The 21,043-nt window shown below is 40.0% G+C and overlaps 1 protein-coding gene across 3 annotated transcripts in view; it reads right to left on the bottom strand.

Annotated features, from left to right (window-relative positions):
- Positions 1 to 21,043, bottom strand: part of DOCK11 (dedicator of cytokinesis 11) — a 923,283-nt gene that overhangs the window by 269,109 nt on the left and 633,131 nt on the right. For all 3 annotated transcript variants that reach the window (XM_053699249.1, XM_053699251.1, XM_053699250.1), the window contains one exon: positions 7,168 to 7,281. In XM_053699249.1, coding sequence (XP_053555224.1) covers positions 7,168 to 7,281 — 114 coding nt within the window. The remainder of the gene's footprint in view (positions 1 to 7,167; positions 7,282 to 21,043) is intronic.

The following is a 21,043-nucleotide window of genomic DNA, read 5'->3' as shown; positions in this document are numbered from 1 at the left end:
CTAACACTAATCCCCTGAAGATCTTCCTACCTTGTCTTCACCATGCCAGGTATCACCGATCGTTCCAGGCTCCGAAATCTTCATCCAAGCCCAAGCGGGGGCTAGACATCCATCATCCGACGGCTGAAGAAGTCCAGAAGAGGGTCCAAAGTCTATTTATCCTATCCGGGAAGAAGAGTAGATCCGGAACGGCAACCATCTTCTTCCAAGCGGCATCTTCTATCTTCATCCGATGAGGACCGGCTCCATCTTGAAGACCTCCACCGCGGACCCATCTTCTTCTTCCGACGACTTCCCGACGAATGACGGTTCCTTTAAGGGACGTCATCCAAGATGGCGTCCCTCGAATTCTGATTGGCTGATAGGATTCTATCAGCCAATCGGAATTAAGGTAGGAAAATTCTGATTGGCTGATGGAATCAGCCAATCAGAATCAAGTTCAATCTGATTGGCTGATTGAATCAGCCAATCAGATTGAGCTCGCATTCTATTGGCTGTTCCGATCAGCCAATAGAATGCGAGCTCAATCTGATTGGCTGATCGGATCAGCCAATCGGATTGAACTTGATTCTGATTGGCTGATTCCATCAGCCAATCAGAATTTTCCTACCTTAATTCCGATTGGCTGATGGAATCAGCCAATCAGAATCAAGTTCAATCCGATTGGCTGATCCGATCAGCCAATCAGATTGAGCTCGCATTCTATTGGCTGATCGGAACAGCCAATAGAATGCAAGCTCAATCTGATTGGCTGTTTGGATCAGCCAATCGGATTGAACTTGATTCTGATTGGCTGATTCCATCAGCCAATCAGAATTTTCCTACCTTAATTCCGATTAGAATCCTATCAGCCAATTGGAATTCGAGGGACGCCATCTTGGATGACGTCCCTTAAAGGAACCGTCATTCGTCGGGAAGTCGTCGGAAGAAGAAGATGGGTCCGCGGAGGAGGTCTTCAAGATGGAGCCGGTCCTCATCGGATGAAGATAGAAGATGCCGCTTGGAAGAAGATGGTTGCCGGTCCGGATCTACTCTTCTTCCCGGATAGGATGAAGACTTTGGACCCTCTTCTAGACTTCTTCAGCCGTCGGATGATGGATGTCTAGCCCCCGCTTGGGCTTGGATGAAGATTTCGGAGACTGGAACGATCGGTGATACCTGGCATGGTGAAGACAAGGTAGGAAGATCTTCAGGGGCTTAGTGTTAGGTTTATTTAAGGGGGGTTTGGGTTAGATTAGGGGTATTTGGGTGGTGGGTTGTAATGTTGGGGGGGGTGTTATTGTATTTTTTTTTTACAGGCAAAAGAGCTGAATTCTTTGGGGCATGCCCCGCAAATGGCCCTTTTCAGGGCTGGTAAGGTAAAAGAGCTTTAAACTTTTGTAATTTAAAATAGGGTAGGGCATTTTTTTATTTTGGGGGTCTTTGTTATTTTATTAGGGGGCTTAGAGTAGGTGTAATTAGTTTAAAATTGTTGTAATATTTTTCTAATGTTTGTAAATATTTTTTTATTTTTTGTAACTTAGTTCTTTTTTATTTTTTGTACTTTAGTTAGTTTATTTAATTGTATTTATTTGTAGATATTGTATTTAATTAATTTATTGATAGTGTAGTGTTAGGTTTAATTGTAGATAATTGTAGGTATTTTATTTAATTAATTTATTGCTAGTGTAGTGTTAGGTTTAATTGTAACTTAGGTTAGGATTTATTTTACAGGTAATATTTAATTATTTTAACTAGGTAGCTATTAAATAGTTATTAACTATTTAATAGCTATTGTACCTGGTTAAAATAATTACAAAGTTGCCTGTAAAATAAATATTAATCCTAAAATAGCTAAGATATAATTATAATTTATATTGTAGCTATATTAGGATTTATTTTACAGGTATGTATTTAGATTTAAATAGGAATGATTTATTTAATAAGACTTCATTTATTTCGTTAGATAAAAATTATATTTAACTTAGGGGGGTGTTAGTGTTAGGGTTAGAATTAGCTTAAGGGGTTAAACAATTTATTAGAGTTGCGGTGAGCTCCGATCTGCAGATTAGGGGTTAATACTTGAAGTTAGCTGTCGGCGATGTTAGGGAGGGCAGATTAGGGGTTAATACTATTTATTATAGGGTTATTGAGGCGGGAGTGAGGCGGATTAGGGGTTAATACATTTATTATACTAGCGGTGAGCTCCGGTCGGCAGATTAGGGGTTAATAATTGTAGGTAGCTGGCGGCGACGTTGTGGGGGGCAGATTAGGGGTTAATAAATATAATATAGGGGTCGGCGGTGTTAGGGGCAGCAGATTAGGGGTACATAGGGATAACGTAGTTGGCGGCGGTATACGGAGCGGCAGATTAGGGGTTAAAAAATTTAAATATAATGTTGGCGATGTGGGGGGATCTCGGTTTAGGGGTACATAGATATTTTATGGGTGTTAGTGTACTTTAGAGCACAGTAGTTAAGAGCTTTATGAACCGGCGTTAGCCCAGAAAGCTCTTAACTACTGACTTTTTCTGCGGCTGGAGTTTTGTCGTTAGAGTTCTAACGCTCACTTCAGACACGACTCTAAATACCAGCGTTAGAAAGATCCCATTGAAAAGATAGGATACGCAATTGACGTAATGGGATCTGCAGTATGGAAAAGTCGCGGCTGAAAAGTGAGCGTTAGACCCTTTAATGACTGGCTCCAAATACCAGAGGGCGGTAAAAACAAGCGTTAGGAGCCTCTAACGCTGGTTTTGATGGCTACCGCCCAACTCTAAATCTAGGCCTTAGAAAATCTGCTTCCCAGTTTTCTACTCCTGGGATGTAGATTGCCGACAGATAACAAGAGTGGGCCTCCGCCCATCGGATTATCTTGGATACTTCTATCATCGCTAAGGAACTCCTCGTTCCCCCCTGATGATTGATATAGGCCACAGTCGTGATGTTGTGCGACTGGAATCTGATGAATTTGGCTGAAGCCAACTGAGGCCATGCCTGAAGCGCATTGAATATTGCTCTCAGTTCCAGTATATTGATTGGAAGTAGAGACTCCACCTGAGTCCAAACACCCTGAACCTTCAGGGAATTCCAGACTGCACCCCAGCCCAGAAGACTGGCGTCCGTTGTCACTATCACCCACGAGGGTCTGCAGAAACATGTCCCCTGGGACAGGTGATCCGGCGACAACCACCAAAGAAGACAGTCTCTGGTTTCTTGATCCAGATTTATCTGAGGAGATAAATTTGCATAGTCCCCATTCCACTGTCCAAGCATGCAGAGCTGCAGTGGTTTGAGATGAAAGCGGGCAAACGGAATGATATCCATTGCCGCTACCATTAATCCAATGACCTCCATGCACTGAGCCACTGATGGCCGATGAATGGACTGAAGTGCTTGGCAAGTAATCAGAATCTTTGTTTTTCTGACCTCCGTCAAAAATATTTTCATGTCTACTGAGTCTATAAGAGTCCCCAAGAAGGGAACCCTTGTCTGCGGAACTAATGAACTCTTTTCTATGTTCACTTTCCAACCGTGAGTTCTCAGGAAAGACAATACTATGTCCGTGTGAGATTTTGTCAATTGATAAGTTGACAACTGAATCAGAATATTGTCTAGATAAGGCGCCACTGCTATGCCCCGCGGTCTGAGAACCGCTAGAAGAGACCCTGGAACCTTTGTGAAGATTCTGGGTGCTGTGGCTAACCTGAAGGGAAGAGCCACAAACTGATAATGTGTGTCCAGGAAGGCAAATCTTAGGAACTGATGATGATCCTTGTGGTTAGGGATATGAAGGTAAGCATCCTTCAAGTCCACGTTAGTCATATATTGACCCTCCTGGATCATTGGTAAGATAGTTCGTATAGTCTCCATTTTGAACGATGGGACTCTGAGAAACTTGTTTAGACACTTGAGATCTAAAATGGGTCTGAAAGTTCCCTCTTTTTTGGGAACCACGAAAAGATTGGAGTAAAACCCCTGTCCCTGTTCCGGTTTTGGAATGGGACAAATTACTCCCATGGTAGAGAGGTCTTCTACACAGCGTAAGAACGCCTCTCTTTTTATCTGGTCTACAGATAATCGTGAAAGATGAAATCTCCCTCTTGGAAGAAAATCCTTGAATTCCAGTTGATACCCATGGGTCACGATTTCCAGCGCCCAGGGGTCCTGAACATCTCTTGCCCAAGCTTGAGCAAAGAAAGTCTGCCCCCTACTAGATCCGGTCCCGGATCGGGGGCCGCCCCTTCATGCTGTCTTGGTAGCAGCAGCGGGCTTCTTGGATTGTTTACCTTTATTCCAAGTCTGGTTGGGTCTCCAGACTGACTTAGATTGGGCAAAATTCCCTTCCTGCTTTGTGAAGGAAGAGGAAGCAGAGGGTCCTCCTTTAAAGTTTCGAAAAGGAACGAAAATTATTTTGTTTACCCCTCATTTTAACAGACTTATCCTGAGGTAGGGCATGGCCTTTACATCCAGTAATGTCAGAAATGATTTCCTTTAATTCCGGCACGAATAGGGTCTTACCTTTAAAAGGAATAGCTAAAAGCTTAGATTTTGATGACACATCAGCAGACCAAGATTTGAGCCATGGCAAAACCTGCATTTTTCGCTGCTAATTTAGCAATTTGAAAAGCGACATCAGTAATAAAAGAATTAGCCAGCTTGAGAGCCTTAATTCTATCCAAGATGTCATCTAATGGAGTCTCAACCTTCAGAGACTCTTCTAGAGCATCAAACCAAAAAGCTGCTGCAGTAGTTACTGGAACAATGCAAGCCGTAGGTTGTAAAAGAAAACCCTGATGAATAAATAATTTCTTTAGAAGACCCTCTAGATTTTTATCCATAGGGTCTATGAAAGCACAACTATCCTCGATAGGTATAGTTGTACATTTAGACAGGGTAGGTACAGCTCCCTCCACCTTAGGGACCGTTTGCCACAAGTCCAGAATAGTGTCTCATTTGGGAAACATTTTCTTAAAATTAGGAGGGGGAGAAAACGGTATACCTGGTCTATCCCATTCCTTCTTTACAATTTCCGAAATTCTTTTAGGAACCGGAAAAACATCAGTGTAAGTAGGCACCTCTAGATATTTGTCCATCTTTCACAATTTCTCTGGTGGTATCACAATAGGGTCACAATCATCCAGAGTCGCTAAAACCTCTCTAAGTAACAGGCAGAGGTGTTCAAGCTTAAATTTAAAGGACATAACGTCCGAATCTGTCTGAGGTAACATATTTCCTGAGTCTGAAAGTTCTCCCTCAGACAGCAATTCCCTAACCCCCAACTCAGAGCACTGTGAGGGTACTTCAGAAATAGCCAATAAAGCATCTGAGGATTCAGTATTCACATTAATACCTGACCTACTGCGTTTACCCTGTAACACTGGTAATTTAGATAATACCTCTGTAAGGGTAGTGCCATCTCCTGCAGAGTAAAAGAATTAGACGCACTAGAGGTACTTGGCGTCGCTTGTGTGGGCGTTAAAGGTTGTGACACTTGGGGAGAATTGGATGGCATATCCTTATTCTCTTCAGACTGAGAATCATCCTTAGGCACACTTTCTTTGCCTAAAATATGCTTTTTACATTGTAAGGCCTTTTCAGTGCAAGAGGTACACAGAGTAAGCGGGGGTTCCACAATGGCTTCTAAACACATAGAGCAATTAGTATCCTCAATGTCAGACATGTTGAACGGATTAGCAATAACCACAATATTCGTTAAACACTTTATTGATTTCAACACTTTTTCAAAAAAGTGTACTGCGCCTTTAAGAAATAAAAAGCGTACAAGTTTTTCAAAACTGCTTTAAAATGCTAAATAACGCAATATGATTAAATACACATGTTCAATGTTGCCAAAAATTATTGCACTTTAAGAGCAAAGGGCTAAATTAAACTTTACAGGACATTTATTAGTAAAAATATATTTTGTTAGAAAAAATTACCACTGCACCTCAGGGTACTGCAAAACAACGATCCAGTCATCAGAACATAAGTTTAGGCCCAACCGGAGCTAATGCCTGCTGCCTTCTCAGTCAGAGTATACTGCGCGTCTGAGCGCGCGAAAAAAGGCCCCGCCCATCATGGACGTCAAACAAGCTAAACTGTATCACTGCATGGGAAGCGGTTAGAAAGGAAAGCCACGTGGTCCCCAAAAAACAGCCAGTAATGCTGCAGCCATACTTATGTTTGTATCTCATAAAAAAATAAAACGATAAGCTGCCTCTCCCAGTGTCCCTTTTCATAACACTTCAGCCCAGAACTATGTCAATGAAAACGTTAAGCACAGGATCTTAAGTAACACCCTTTGTGTACAGGTTTACTTCTTACCCCTTCCCTTGCAGGGAATAAAATGTCAGCCAATTCTGATATATCAGGTCTCCACAGAAATAAAAGACTGAACATACCTCAATGCTTGTAGCATGCAACCGTTCTCCACACTGAAGATTTCTCTTGCACTACCTTCAGCACTCTGTGGGAACCAAGATGGATCTTAGTTACGACTGCTAAGATCATCAAACTCAGGGCAGAAATGTTCTTCCATATCTCCCTGAGGAAAATAGTACACACCGGTACCATTTAAAAATAAAAAACTTCTTGATTGAAGAAACTAAAACTAACACCTCACTTTACCTCTTCCTAGTACTAACACAGGCAAAGAGAATGACTGGGGGTGGAGGGGAAGGGAGGAGCTATATATACAGCTCTGCTGTGGTGCTCTTTGCCACTTCCTGTTAGAAGGATAATATCCCACAAGTAAGGATAAAATCCATGGACTCGTCATATCTTGTAGAAGAAATATACACATACATAAGTGATATATTACGTCCTCAAATATTGTACAATACTTGCTTATGTCCCCTCTGTGGTAAAATCCATTGTAATATGTAAATCCATGCTCTTCCATTAATCAGTGTAAGAGAGCCAAGTTCATTTTTACTCAGTAACGCTTGTCCTAAATGATCAGCTACTATGTCATGAGAAGCTGGACTGAGCAACGATCAGCTTGGTTCTTTATGTGTTTTATATTTTTATGTGATTAAGAATTAGAGAACACACGATAGTCTCTATTTTTTATGTACATACATATTGCTTTTTGCCAGTTGACCTAAAGGATAAGATATGTATAACATAAATGTTATAGATCATTTATTAAAGCTCATTTATATTTATACATACACTAAAATGTTACCTTCATTGCTCTGTCACTGTTTGCAAAATTGTTAATAATAGAAAGAGATTCTTGAAATCTGGAGCCTCCGCTGAGAGCAACATCTGCAATCAACTGGCTTACAGCAATAATTATCTGAAAGACAGAAGTAAATTTGATTGTAAAATACATAATGCGAGATATCACTATTCAGATTAATAAATATCTTATTCTAGAAGGTATTAATTTGCTACACAGTGGGTTCTTGGAAAAGAAAACCAAATCAAGTAGTCACAAATAAATTACCTTTCAAATGAACCAATAATCAACTATTAACAAACTAGATTATAGATAAATAACAATCAGGCAAAAGTATTGTACAAAAAAAACATCTGCGGATAGGCCAGACATGCTAAATGCTTCACATAACAGACTTTTATGTTAAAATATTATTTTGGTGGATATTTGGTGGATACTTAACAGGTGCAACACAGACATTGAGGAGTTTTGCCATCTTCCTATGCCTGCATATAAACGCAGTAAAAGTCTGCGTGATGTATTGATCAAAGCAGACATTGGCTCTGGCAAAAATCAACAGCAACAATTCATTACTAAGAAAAATGTAGTTCCATCATTAAAAGTCCATATTTTTACAACCCCACACACGTCACAAATACTCGTATAGAGATCATTTCACCTGTAATTATGTTGTATATATGATCAAGTGTCCCTGTGGGCGGATTTATGTGGGCGAGTCCTCCAGACGTACAAGAGCAATATAAGATGCAAGGTGCTCTCTGCACCTGTTGCTTATCATTTTTTGGCTGCTGGTCATCAAATTAGCCAACTTTGGTTCCAGATTATTGAACAAGTGAAGACCCCCAGACAGGGTGGCAATAGGGACTTGCTACTTAAGCAACATGAAACCTATTGGATCTTCCAGTTGGATACTCTGGAACCGAAGGGCATGAATAGAGAGATTAATTGGTCTGCTTTTTACTAATTTTGATTTTAAGCATTATCTGACAATTGTTAATATAATACAAAATGGTTCTGTTGTTCTATTAAAGTGATCAATATCTATCAAATTGTAACATTTATTTTCCTTTTTGTCTCTCACATAGGTGCTGTCAATTAATTTTTGAAGATATGTATATCAGAAATAAGATATGTATATATTTGGTATGTGATCATTATTCTGTGGGTTTCCTTGCATTAAAAGGTGGGCCTTTGCTGAATATTGGTGAGGGCATGTTTTGTTTATCTGGAGGCTTCATAGCTGTTTTGTTTTATGTATATTCACCTTTGTCCACTAGGTGGTGCTACCTGCATTGTTGTAATAAATCTGTAATCAATTAAGGGGTTAATCTTAGGTAGATGCCTATTTAAACAGGTGTGTGCTATATGCAATCAAACCACATGATTAAGGGGTATTGTCCCCGAAACGTTGTGTTTTTTTATCCTGTCCTGGACACCATAATGTAATAAAGATTATTTGCATAATTGGAGATCTTTCTTTTTCCTTTTTTTATCACATATATGGGGACAAGATAGTAGCCCTTGGCAGATCTCCTGGTTACTTGTGTGCTGGATTCCATTGTCTGTGCGGGACTATTTAACCTTAGGTCAGCACTAAGTAGACCTTTATACACGGAGTAGAATTGTTCACACCATTCCTGTATGTCTAGTAAGGTGTAAGTATCTGCCTCCCACTTAAGCATGACAGGTGATTTGTTATAACTGGTCGTGGTTTGTAGTGTTATGTATATTTGCGATAATGTTTTTTTCGGTCTGCTAAGCTGAATAGCCATATTGGGTATAAATTTGCCTAGGGCAGACTTTAGTTGTAGGTATAGGTACCATTTTAGATGGAGTGGTGCCAATATTGTTTGCACCTGGGTGAAAGTGAGAAGTTTGTTATGTGTCAAAAAGTCTCCCACCCGGTAAAGGCCTTTATTCTCCCATTTCTCTAGTTGCCCAAGATACTCAGCTGGAATAAGATATTTGAGTGGCATCTTAGAGGAAAATGCTGGTAATAGTGTTTTACTTGTTGTTAAGACTCTCCAGTGGTTAATTGAGAAACTAGTAGTTAGTGGATGAGTTTGAATTTTGTGTCGTTGTAAAAATTTATCCCATATTAGATCTTCTGGCGAGCTGTAATCTCCCAGATCAGCTTCCAATTTAGTCCATCTTATATATTTTCTTATAGATCCTAACAACATAGTTTGGGCCAATCTAGAGGTGTCGTTATAATCTAAAAGGTTAGGAACCCCAACCCCTCCTAACTGTTTATGTTTGGTGAGTGTGTGATAGGTTATTCTGGATTGTTTCTTGCCATTTATAAAATGTATAATTTCTGACTGTAGGGATTTTAAGTAATGTCTTGGGACAGGTATAGGTAAGGTTCAAAAGAAGTATAACATTCTTGGGAGTATATTCATCTTTATTGCAGATACTCTACCATACTAGGAGAAGTAAAAGTGTTTACATTTGGCAATATCTCTGCATAATTCTTTATACAGGGAGAGATAATTCATTTTATACAGATCTGTATATTGGCTTGGTAGTTTTATTCCTAAATACTTAATATGGGACTTAGCCCAAGAGAAGGTAAAATTTAGTTCTATTAATTTCTTTGTATGATCTGGTAGCGCTATAGCAATGGCTTCACTTTTATCCATATTTATCTTATAACCTGATAAAACTGAAAATTGGTAGAGAATATCATAAAGATTTGTAAGTGATATCAGAGGTTTTGTCAGTAAGACATCATCTGCAAAGAGGGATATTTTGTAGTCAGCGTCTTTTACCTTCAGTCCCGCTATGTCAGGAGACTGTTTAATGCAAGCTGCTAGAGGCTCCATACAAATAGCAAATAACAGTGGGGATAAGGGACATCCCTGCCTTGTGCCATTTTTAATGTATATGAGTTTGGATTGATGACCCATAGCTCCAACATTAGCAGTGGGTTTAGAATATATATTTTGTAAAGCATCTATAAATGGACCTGTAAATCCTATTGTATCTAGGACCGCAAACATATATGACCAATCTATTCTATCAAACGCCTTCTCCGCATCCAATAATAAGATCAGAGAAGGCGTTTTCATTCTGGTTAGTTGGGCTATTATTGTTATCATGCAACCTGATCTGGGTGAACAACACCCGGCAGAATGTTTTTTCAACCTGTTTGCCAATATTTTAGTATTTTTTTTTAAATCCTGATTGATAAGGGATATAGGTCTATAACTGACACATCACTTAAAATTTTTCCCTGGTTTGGATATCACCACAATTCTGGCTCTGAGTAGGTCATGAGGTATCTCGAAACCTTACATGATGTAGTTGGAGAATTTAACTAGATGAGATGTTAGGGAAGTCTTGAATAGCTTGTAATATTCTCCAGAAAGGCCATCAGGGCCTGGGGCCTTACCTGTCTTTAAATCTTTTATGTTTTGCTGGACCTCGTTGATAGTGATTGCTTGATTTAAACCTTCTTTATCTGTTTCTGATATTTATGGTAATTGTGCCTTTTCTAAAAAGTTTGTTAATAGGGATTTAGTCTGTGCTGAGTGTGTAACCTTAGTTTGGTAATATAAAGAATTGTGCAAAACAGTCTAATATTACTTGTGGATTGGTAGTTACATTACTGTCTTGTTGTTGAATTTGGGCTATCGTAGATAATCTCATTATTTCTCAAATTTTATTTGCCATATACCTATCCGGTATGTTAGCATATATATAATAATTTGTTTTAAGCCTAAATGCTGCCTTAATTGCATGATCATTGAGGATTCCAGCTATTGTTGTGCGTTTGTCCTAAAGTCTCTTCAGAACATTGCTTGATTGTGTCAGTTTGTGTTGTTTTTCTAGTGTTTCAATTTCGTTTTGTAAATTGAATCTTTGCATAGTTAATTTTTTGGTAAGGATGGATTTTTCTTTTATTAGTTAACCCAGTAGAAATGTTTTTTGGGCTGCCCATGTTGAGATAGGATTATCAGTTATCCCTGTGTTAATGTCCCAATATTCAGTCATCTGCTGAGTTATTGCATTTTTGCCAGTAGGTTTTTTTTTATAGACATGATGGATCGTAAGTTCAAGATTTAGTCGTATTTGTATTTTGGAAGGTACCCAATTTAAAGGGACAGTCAATTTAAAAAAAAAATGTTCATGATTTAAATAGGGCATGTAATTTTAAACAACTTTCCAATTTACCTTTATTACCAATTTTGCTTTGTTCTCTTGGTATTCTTAGTTGAAAGCTAAACCTAGGAGGTTTATATGCTAATTTCTTAGACCTTGAAGGCCGCCTCTAATCTGAATGCATTTTGACAGTTTTTCACCACTAGAGGGCGTTAGTTCATGTATTTCATATAGATAACATTGAGCTCAGGCACGTGAAGCTTCTAGGAGTCAGCACTGATTGGCTAAAAATGCAAATCTGTCAAAAGAACTGAAATGAGGGGGCAGTTTGAAGAGGCATAGATACAAGGTAATCACAGAGGTAAGAAGTATATTATTATAACTGTGTTGGTTATGCAAAACTGGGGAATGGGTAATAAAGGGATTATCAACCTTTTTAAATAACAAAAATTCTGGTGTTTACTGTCCCTTTAAGTTGAACTATGGAATGATCCGACCATACACACGTATGAACAGTGGATGCATTTAGAGTGGGTTGTAGAATTTGGCTGACAAATATATAGTCTAACTTCGTATATATTTTATGAGCTGCCGAGAAATATGTAGTATCTGTGGTGTCTCCGTATAATGTTGTCCAGGAATCTATTAATGAATGTGTTAGTAAATGCTCCTGTATTACTTTGGATATTATATGTAGCTTATTTTGTTAACGTGACACTGATTGAAAGTGTTTTCTAGAGTGTAATGCTAGATCAACAGTGAAATCTCCAGCCAGTATGATCCTAGTTTGGGACCATCCTGTCAAGTGGTGTGTTACTTGTCTGAAAAAAGGTATCCTGTCTTTCATTAGGAGCATAAATGTTACAAAATAGGACGTCAGTGTCTTGAATTTTTCCTCTTACTATTAAGAATCTTTAACCCAGTATCTAGGTATGTGGGATTTAAAAAAAAAAAAAAATGTGTTTCCTGAAGGAAAATCACATTTGCCTTTAAGGATTTATATTGTGTTATTGTTGTTCTGCGCTTGATATCTGAATTCAGACCCCTAAAGTTATGTGAGACTAAATTAATTGTCCAGGGATCCATCTGATCTTGGTATATTTGTAATGGTAAATGAAGTAGATGTGCTTTGATAACGTGACACAGGTAGGAATCCTGCTGTTAGTCTGTTCATATTCTGTTAAATCAGGTTATGCAGAACGGTAGAATGCAGTGATATGATTGCTGAGTCTCCTCCTCAGTTTGCCCTTAAAAGATCTGAATAAATAATGCAAGTTAGTGGCCAATTAATTAGAACAATTTTACAGTATGGAAAAGGCCACGCTGACCTAACAGTATAACCTAAAAGAGGAACATAATAAAAAGTTAGAAAAACAACAGTGTGTAGATTACAGATATAAAGGCCCATTTATCAAGCTCTGAAAGTAGCTTGAGGGCCCGTGTTTCTGGCGAGTCTTCAGACTCGCCAGAAACAGCAGTTATAAAGCAGCGGTCTAAAGACCACTGCTCCATAACCCTGTCCGTCTGCTCTGAGCAGGCGGACAGGAATCGCCACAATTCAACCCGATCGAGTACGATCGGGTTGATTGACACCCCATGCTGGCCCGCGAGTCTGCAGGGGGCAACGTTGCACCAGCAGCTCCTGTGAGCTGCTGGTGCAATGCTGAATATGGACAGCGTATTGCTCTCCGCATTCAGCGATGGATCAGGTCCGACAGACATTTGATAATTTGGCCTCACAATCTAACATTTAGTGAAGAAAAAAATAAGAAAAACTTTGGGGAGCCTGAACGCACTACGCATCACAATGTACTACTTCATCTAATGAATAATTAGGTGATCTTACCCAATCTTTTCACGTTAATTAAGGCTAGTACCACCGCATAGTTTGTGTTAATATCAAATTGAGGCATCTAGATAGAATTTGTTTAGATAAATAAATCTATCTGTCGGGCTTATAATGGCCTCTCTATGAAAATCTACTCAGTCCGGGTGTTACTGGAATTAATTCAATGTAAGTATTCATTTGTAAATCTTCCCATAAGGAAGTAGGTTAACATAATATGTCTCGCTCACTTTAAAAAAATCAGGAATATATGTAGGGGGAAACAACTAAAAGAGAAAAAAAATCACAAAATAAGAAACATAAGAACAACAACTACGCATTAATACTTATCAACCACTCAGGTGAGTCATCTGTTTCTTGCTGCAGGTTCTCCTGAGTATAGGAATCACTTATGTCCAAAGGTATGTCCTGAGTGCACAAATTTTTTTGCAACGCTGTGCAAGAAAGTAGAATTATAGGGCCAGTCCTCAGGTTTTCTGCTTCTTTTTAGCTGAGACTTTAGTCCATTTCTGTCTCTGGAGTTGACTTGATGTTGGTGCTGGAAGGTTTCTTGCAGCTTGGATGGGATCTGTAGGGAAATCAGGCGGCTCCAATTGCAGATATTTGCAGACTTCCGGCGTATCCGTAGGATCTCTGATGGTGAAGAATTTACTGTCATGAATAATGTGTAGGGCAAATGGGAATTCCCATCTGTAGTTGATTTGGTTCTTTCGGAGAAGAGATGTGAGTGGTCGGACAGTCCATCTTCTCTAAAGCGTTTTCACACATAAGTCTTGAAAAACTTGTATGACTGAGCATTGAGATTTGTAGGTAGGATTTCTCCTTGCCACTGACAGGATTGACTTTCTATCTGGGTAACGTAGCATTTTCACTATCACATCCCTTGGTGGTGCATCGCCTTTAGGCTTTGGCCTGAGCTCACGGTGTGCCCTCTCAATAGGGAACCTATCTTTTTCAGTAGTGTCTGTGATGTTGAGAAACAGTCTCATCAAATAGCCACCTAAATCCGTATTGGTAACTGATTCTGGAATGCCTTTTAATCTGATATTGCATCTGTGGCTTCTGTTCTCCAAATCTTCCAACTTGTCGTCCATTTCAGAGATCACTTGTTGTTGGGAAGAAACTTGGTGGGTTAAATTTGAGAGCTCTTCTGAGGTTGAAGTTTCCAACTCTTTCAAAGAGGCCACCCTGGATCCTAGATCAGTAATATCTTGTTTAATATTCTCCAGACTGTTGGTTACTTTGCTTTGAAGGGTATCAAATTTCTCCCAAAGTTCACAGCAATGTCCTGCTTCGAAAAAAGATGGTCTAGGTCATCATTAGTGACTGGTGTCAGATTTCTAGTGGCATCCTGTGAATTGATGTCAGAGTTCTGGTCATCCTCTATTGAAAGATTGTGTGCATCAGCCATCTTGTCGCTTTTGCTGTTTTTGAAAAATATGTTAGATGATGCCTGTTTGGTCAACAAGGGTAGCTTGTTCTGTCTCCTGACCGACATCCTGCCAGTTGATCAAAATGTTGATTGTATTGGCGTTATGTGCCCACGTTTACGTACAGTATCAAGGTAAGGGCCAAGCTTTATAAAAGCCTATTTGATATCACCCCCTGAGGGGAGGAAATACTTAATTGCGCTGATTAATGATATCAAGGTCCCAACAGTTATTGCATATGTGTTTGAGAAGGAAAAGATGGTTCCCTTACACAAACCAAGCGCCCCACACAGTGCCCACTATAGATAAATTCTGCAGTTCAGGATTGTACTATCGAGTTTCATTTCCATAGCTATATTAGCAGCCCTTCTGTCTCTTTCATGGAGAGGAGACTTGTCGTCAGAGTGTACTCCAAGGAATATGTTGCTATAAATTTCTACGTTTCAGAGTAATATTGTAACTAGGTTAAAATCCCCCTGGTAATATTCAGTGGCTTAAGTTGGGCCTCTTTTCCTCATCCATAACAGGAAAGTCTATTTCAGCTATGTAGTTGCCTATGGCGGTTCATATTGTATGTGTAACCCTCTGCGGCCATCTCAAAATTTGGAGTGTGCGGTGTATATGCTTACCGGCTGCTCTGTTCATTTGCAGCACTCCCTCTCTGAAGCCTCCTCCAACCTCTGAGTTTGTCCGTTAGCTGGGAAGCTAATTTTTAGGCCAAGCGTGTTACTGGAGTACTATTTCATGCTGCCTCACCTCTTCCAATATGGCGTGCGGTTGCTTCACAGGCCGAGTTGTCTGTATTACCTCTGTTTTCAGAGCATTGTCATGCTCATAGTCACTCAGCCCCTTCAGATGCAGCCTGGGTCTGTCCTGTTTCTTTTGACTAAAAAAAATATGTCAATATCTGGGCAAAAAACACTTTTTCCATACATCGTGTGTCAGTATTGTCAAAGTAGTTGCTATTAAATTTATGTGGATCACAACTGCAGAATATAACCACAATAGTAATTTTGTTTCACCCTTTTAATAACTTCCCTATGAGGCAGGCTAGATGGAAGGATGATTTAATAGGAATTTGGTTTCAACAGATTTGTTCCAAAGTCACTTAGTGTATCACTAGATAAAGTAAGCTACTTACTAGTGTCCGTTGCTCTTACACAGAATCCTAGTTGAGGGGGCCTGGAGACCGGTGCGGTGTAGAAAACCGGAGCACTAGTGACGAAGTTGGTGACGTCACAAGTGGGAGGAGCCAGGTCCCGGGACCGGAGAGTTACAACAACAGGTTGCTACAGTGCGGAAATCCCTCAGTTCCTGGTGAGTGCTGAGAATAACTTACTGACAAGTTAAATAGAGAAGGAGAGTTCCTTTGAGAGAGAGAGAGAACGATGCAAAGGTACAATGAACTTACTTATTAGCTTTGAGTCCGGATTAGGCAAAGGGGATCAGAGGCCAGGGCTTGTCTGATGAAATGCCAGTAGTGGTGTGATGTTAAGACTTGGTAACATAGAAACATAGATATTGACGGCAGATAAGAGCCATAGGCCCAGCAAGTCTGCCCAACCTTACCTAACAGTATAAACTTATCTAGTTCGTAGGATAGCCCTATGCTTGTCCCATGCATTTTTAAAGTCCCCCACAGTGTTTGTTGCTACTACCTCTTGAGGAAGTTTATTCCATAAATCAATCACTCTTTCTGTAAAGAAGTGCTTCCTCAAGTAGCAAGGTACAGTGTTTGTTGCTACTACCTCTTGAGGAAGTTTATTCCATAAATCAATCACTCTTTCTGTAAAGAAGTGCTTCCTCAGGTAGCAAGTAGAAAGGTAAACCGCTGAGAAGATATTCACAGTGTCAAGTCTGGTGATACGAATCAGAAGGAGGCTCAGAATACACCTGTTAGTAACAGCTGAATCAAAATACTAAGCACCTGTATGACTGAGCAGGGTGCATTTAAAGGGAAAAGGGGTTGGCCTAACATAGAGTGAAATTGGAGAACATATTAACCCCTGACATCGTGGTACGGAGCTCTAATTTCACACACCCTGCTACATGTGGCTCCAGACTCTGCCCCCCACATAACAGACTTTTATGGGGGCATGGAGTAAAAATCATCTTGGATATTGCTTAAGTGTTAATGATGCATTAAGCCAAAGGTGCACAAGTAGTGAAGTTCTTTATGTAGTTCTGTGCTATACTAGTAATAATGATGGTTTACTTCAGGTCTCAGAAAGCCCTACATTTTACACTGGCATTTTGGATTATACTCGAGCACAACACTTAAATTACCACTTGTAATACAAGCAAAATACAGGTGCTAATGTTGATCCATGCACCATTGATTAAAATATAAGGTGTATACAGAAAGAGAAGTGCTCTACTACTAACGAACAACAGCTCAGTAGCTTGTTCTATGAAGAATTACCACCTAGGAGCAGCATCTTTTAGCCCAATTGTTCTTTCCTGTATATCAGTCCGATCCTGCCTAGTAAGGTCAGTCCAGCCCTGAAATACTAGGCGATCCTCCACTGAACAAGGAACATGACAACCCCAGACATCATTTTGGCCTTCATTGGGCATCGTCAGTGAGGTGCAGCCATATTCCTCTAAGCACATTGGGAAGGATTCCACGTCTGGTTTCCCCGATCACCCTTAGGGAGACTTCCCTAGGGTCATAATAAAAATGCATACAGAAATAGAAGTGATCTACTAGGAACGAACAGATCAGTAACTTGTTCTATGGTGAGTTACCACCTAGGAGGCCCAATGAAAGCGGGTTGTCCCGTTCCTCGATCAGAAGAGGATTCCCTGTTATTTTGGGTCTGGAATGACCTTACTCGTTGGGATAAGACTGATATACTTCAGGAAAGTTTTCCTATGTGAAAAGCACAATTGGGCTAAAAGAGACTGCTCCTATCTCACCATAGAACAAGCTACTGAGCTGTTGTTCATTCCTAGTAGAGCTCTTCTCTTTCTGTATGCAAAAGTATAAGCTGGGTGAAAAAAGAAAATTGATATTATGATGCTCTGGTTACATTTTATAACCATCCACTTGTAATACCAGATTGTGCATTATTCTTAGCCCATGACTGCAAGATAATGTACTTTGTTCTAATGATTGCGCTTTACTTGTAATCTAGCCCTAACAATGTAAGTAAAGAAAATTATTTCTTCAAATGAATGAGCAAATAAGGGGCTTTAGTCACACCTATTGCACATCCATCCTGTAGTATGTTCCTAATCTCCACCTATTGCCATTTTTAGGTTTTTCAAGTATTTTTCTTTTACTAATATCACTACAGATGTTTGACATAATTTGAGAGTGTTGATTGTTGTCTAGTGGAATTGAAGTAGCAAGCAAAAAACACTTGAACATCTTGAAAAACAAAGGACTGTGGGAAGAGAAAAGAACATGCAATGATAGCTAACCTAAGTTGCATGTAACAGAGTATGCCAGTATCTGTTTTTAGAGATGTTCTCGCAGATGATTGCCCTCAAGAACAGCCCTTTTTCCTGCAATACATAAAAAAAAAATGCTGCTAAAACAGTCCCAAAATTCTCTGTAACTATGTATGTCTATTGAAAACTGTCTGGTAAAATAGTAGGAAAAGAAACATAGAAAAGCTTTTTCATTCATGTAATTCCTTGTCAGATAAACAAAATGTATGCTTACCTGATAAATGTATTTCTTTCCGGATATGGTGAGTCCACGGCTTGAGTAATTACTGTTGGGAATATCTCTCCTGGCCAGCAGGAGGAGGCAAAGAGCACCACAGTTAAACTGCTAAGTATCACTCCCTTGCCCACAACCCCCAGTCATTCGACCGAAGGGAAATGGATAAAAATGACTAACACAAGATTTAGAGGTGCCTGAAGATATAGTACAAAGAACAACTGTCTTAAAATATAAGGTGGGGCCGTGGACTCACCATATCTGGAAATAAATAAATTTATCAGTAGCATACATTTTGTTTTTCTTACCTAAGAATAGATATGGTGAGTCCACTGCTTGAGTAATTACTGTTGGGAACCAATACCCAAGCTAGAGGACACAGATAAATAGGGAGGGACAAGACAGGCAGTCCTAAACAGAAGGCACCTTTCTCCCAAAAGAAGCCTCAGCCGAGGCAAAAGTATCAATTTTGTAAAATTTGGAAAAAGTATGTAGAGAAGACCAAATTGCAGCCTTGCAAACCAAGAAGCGGAAACAGCTCTTGTGGAATGAGCTGTAATTCTCTCAGGGGGCTGCTGTCCAGCAGTCTCATAAGCCAAAATATTTATACTTCGTAACCAAAAAGAAAGAGTAATAGCAGTAGCTTTCTGACCTTTACGTTTTCCAGAGAAACAGACAAAGAGGGCAGAGGACTGGTGAAAATCCTTAGTCACCTGTAAGTAGACTTTAAGAGCACGTACAACATCCAAATTAGAAACAACCTTAGGAAGGAAATCTAACTTAGTACGAAAAACCGCCTTATCGGCATGAAAAATAAATTAAGGGGAATCACACTGCAGAGCTGAGAGTTCCGAGACTCTTCGAGCAGAAGAGATAGCAACAAGAAACAAAACCTTCCAAGATAACAACTTAATGTCTATGGAAAGCAACAGCTCAAACACAGCCAGCTGTAAAACTTTAAAGGGACAGTTTACTCAAAAAATTTCTCCCCTTTAATTTGTTCCCAATGATCCACTTTACCTGCTGGAGTGTATTAAATTGTTTACAAGTAGCTCCTTTACCCTTGTATTGGCATTTGAAATTGTTGATTTAGCATGTGGTATCCCCACCTATTCTGAAAGTTTGTGGCCGCGCGTTCCAGCTATAGATAAGCTTTGTAAACACAGCCAGCAGAAGAAATGACACTCCCAGTCAGTTATAGCAGAGATAAGGTAATACAATGTTGATTTTCCATTGTTCTCTCAAAGTACTGGTGATTGTTTTAAGGACAGATATAAGATAAAGAAGCAGGTATATGTGCACAATGTGATACAGTAATGAGATCTGATTATACCTACAATCTCAACCAATTTTATTAGGTTGTGGCTTCAAAACACAAAATCAGAGCTTTAATATACACAAATAAGCCTTAAAAAGCTAATTTTCATAAATTTTTTACTCTGCAGTTGGTAAAAAAAGCAATTGTAAACACATTAAGGGAAAAACTATTTTACAGTATACTGTCCCTTTAAGAACAAGGTTAGGGCTCCAAGGAGGAGCAACAGACTTAAAGAAAGGCCTGATTTTGACCAAGGCCTGAAGAAAAGATTGCACATCTGGCACATCCACCAAACGTTTATGTAGTAAAACAGATAAAGCAGAAATCTGACCCTTCAGGGTACTGACTAACAATCCCTTCTCTAGGCCTTCCTGAAGAAAAGATAAAATTCTAGGTATTTTAATTCTACTCCAAGAGCTGCCCTTGGATTCACACCAATAAAGATATTTACACCATATCTTATGGTAAATCTTTATATTATTAGGCTTGCGAGCCTGAATCATGGTCTCAATGACTGGCTCAGAAAAACCACGCTTAGACAGAATTAAGCGTTCAATCTCCAAGCAGTCAGCTTCAGAGAAACGAGATTTCGATGAAGGAAGGGACCCTGAATAAGGAGGTCCTTCCTCAGAGGTAGCCTCCAAGGTGGGAGAGATGACATCTCCACTAGGTCTGCAAACCAGATCCTGAGAGGCCACGCAGGGGCTATTAGAATCACTGAGGCCCTCTCCTGTTTGATATGAGCAATGACTTGTGGAAGGAGAGCAAATGGAGGAAACAGGTATGCCAACCTGAATACCCAAGAAACCGCCAGAGCATCTATCAGAACAGCCTGCAAATCTCTTGACCTTGAACCATACCTTGGAAGCTTGGCGTTCTGATGGGACGCCATCAGATCTAACTCCAGCACCCCCCATTTGAGGACGAAGCTGTAAAACACCTCCGGATGGAGTTCCCACTCCCCTGGATGAAAAGTCTGTCTGCTCAGAAAATCCGCTTCCCAGTTGTCTACTCCTGGAATGTGGAAGGAAGATAGACAGCAATTGTGGGTCTCTTCCACTGAAGAATCCGAGTAACCTCCTCCATGGCTAAAGAACTCTGAGTTCCTCCCAGGTGATTGATGTAAGCCACAGAGGTCATGTTGTCTGACTGGAACCTGATAAACTGGGCTAAGGAAAACTGAGGCCAAGCCAATAGAGCATTGTAAATTGCCCTGAACTCCAAGATGTTGATGGGAGGAGCAGACTCCTCCCGAGTCCAAAGGCCCTGAGCTTTTAACGAGTTCCAAACTGCTTCCCAGCCCAGCAGGCCGGTGTCCGTGGTCATGATCACCCAGGAATGTCTCCGAAAGCATGTGCCCTGAGACAAATGTTCCTGAGAGATCCACCACGAGAGAGAGTGCCTTGATGACTGATCTAACTCTATTCTCTGAGAAAGATCTGCATGTTCGCCATTCCATTGTCTGAGCATGCACAACTGGAGAGCTCTCAAATGGAATCGAGCAAAAGGAA

This window comes from Bombina bombina, chromosome 1 (assembly GCF_027579735.1).
Source record: "Bombina bombina isolate aBomBom1 chromosome 1, aBomBom1.pri, whole genome shotgun sequence".
NCBI lineage: Eukaryota > Metazoa > Chordata > Amphibia > Anura > Bombinatoridae > Bombina > Bombina bombina.
Note: the sequence above shows the minus strand (reverse complement) of the source record. Positions and strands in the feature narration are given on the sequence as shown.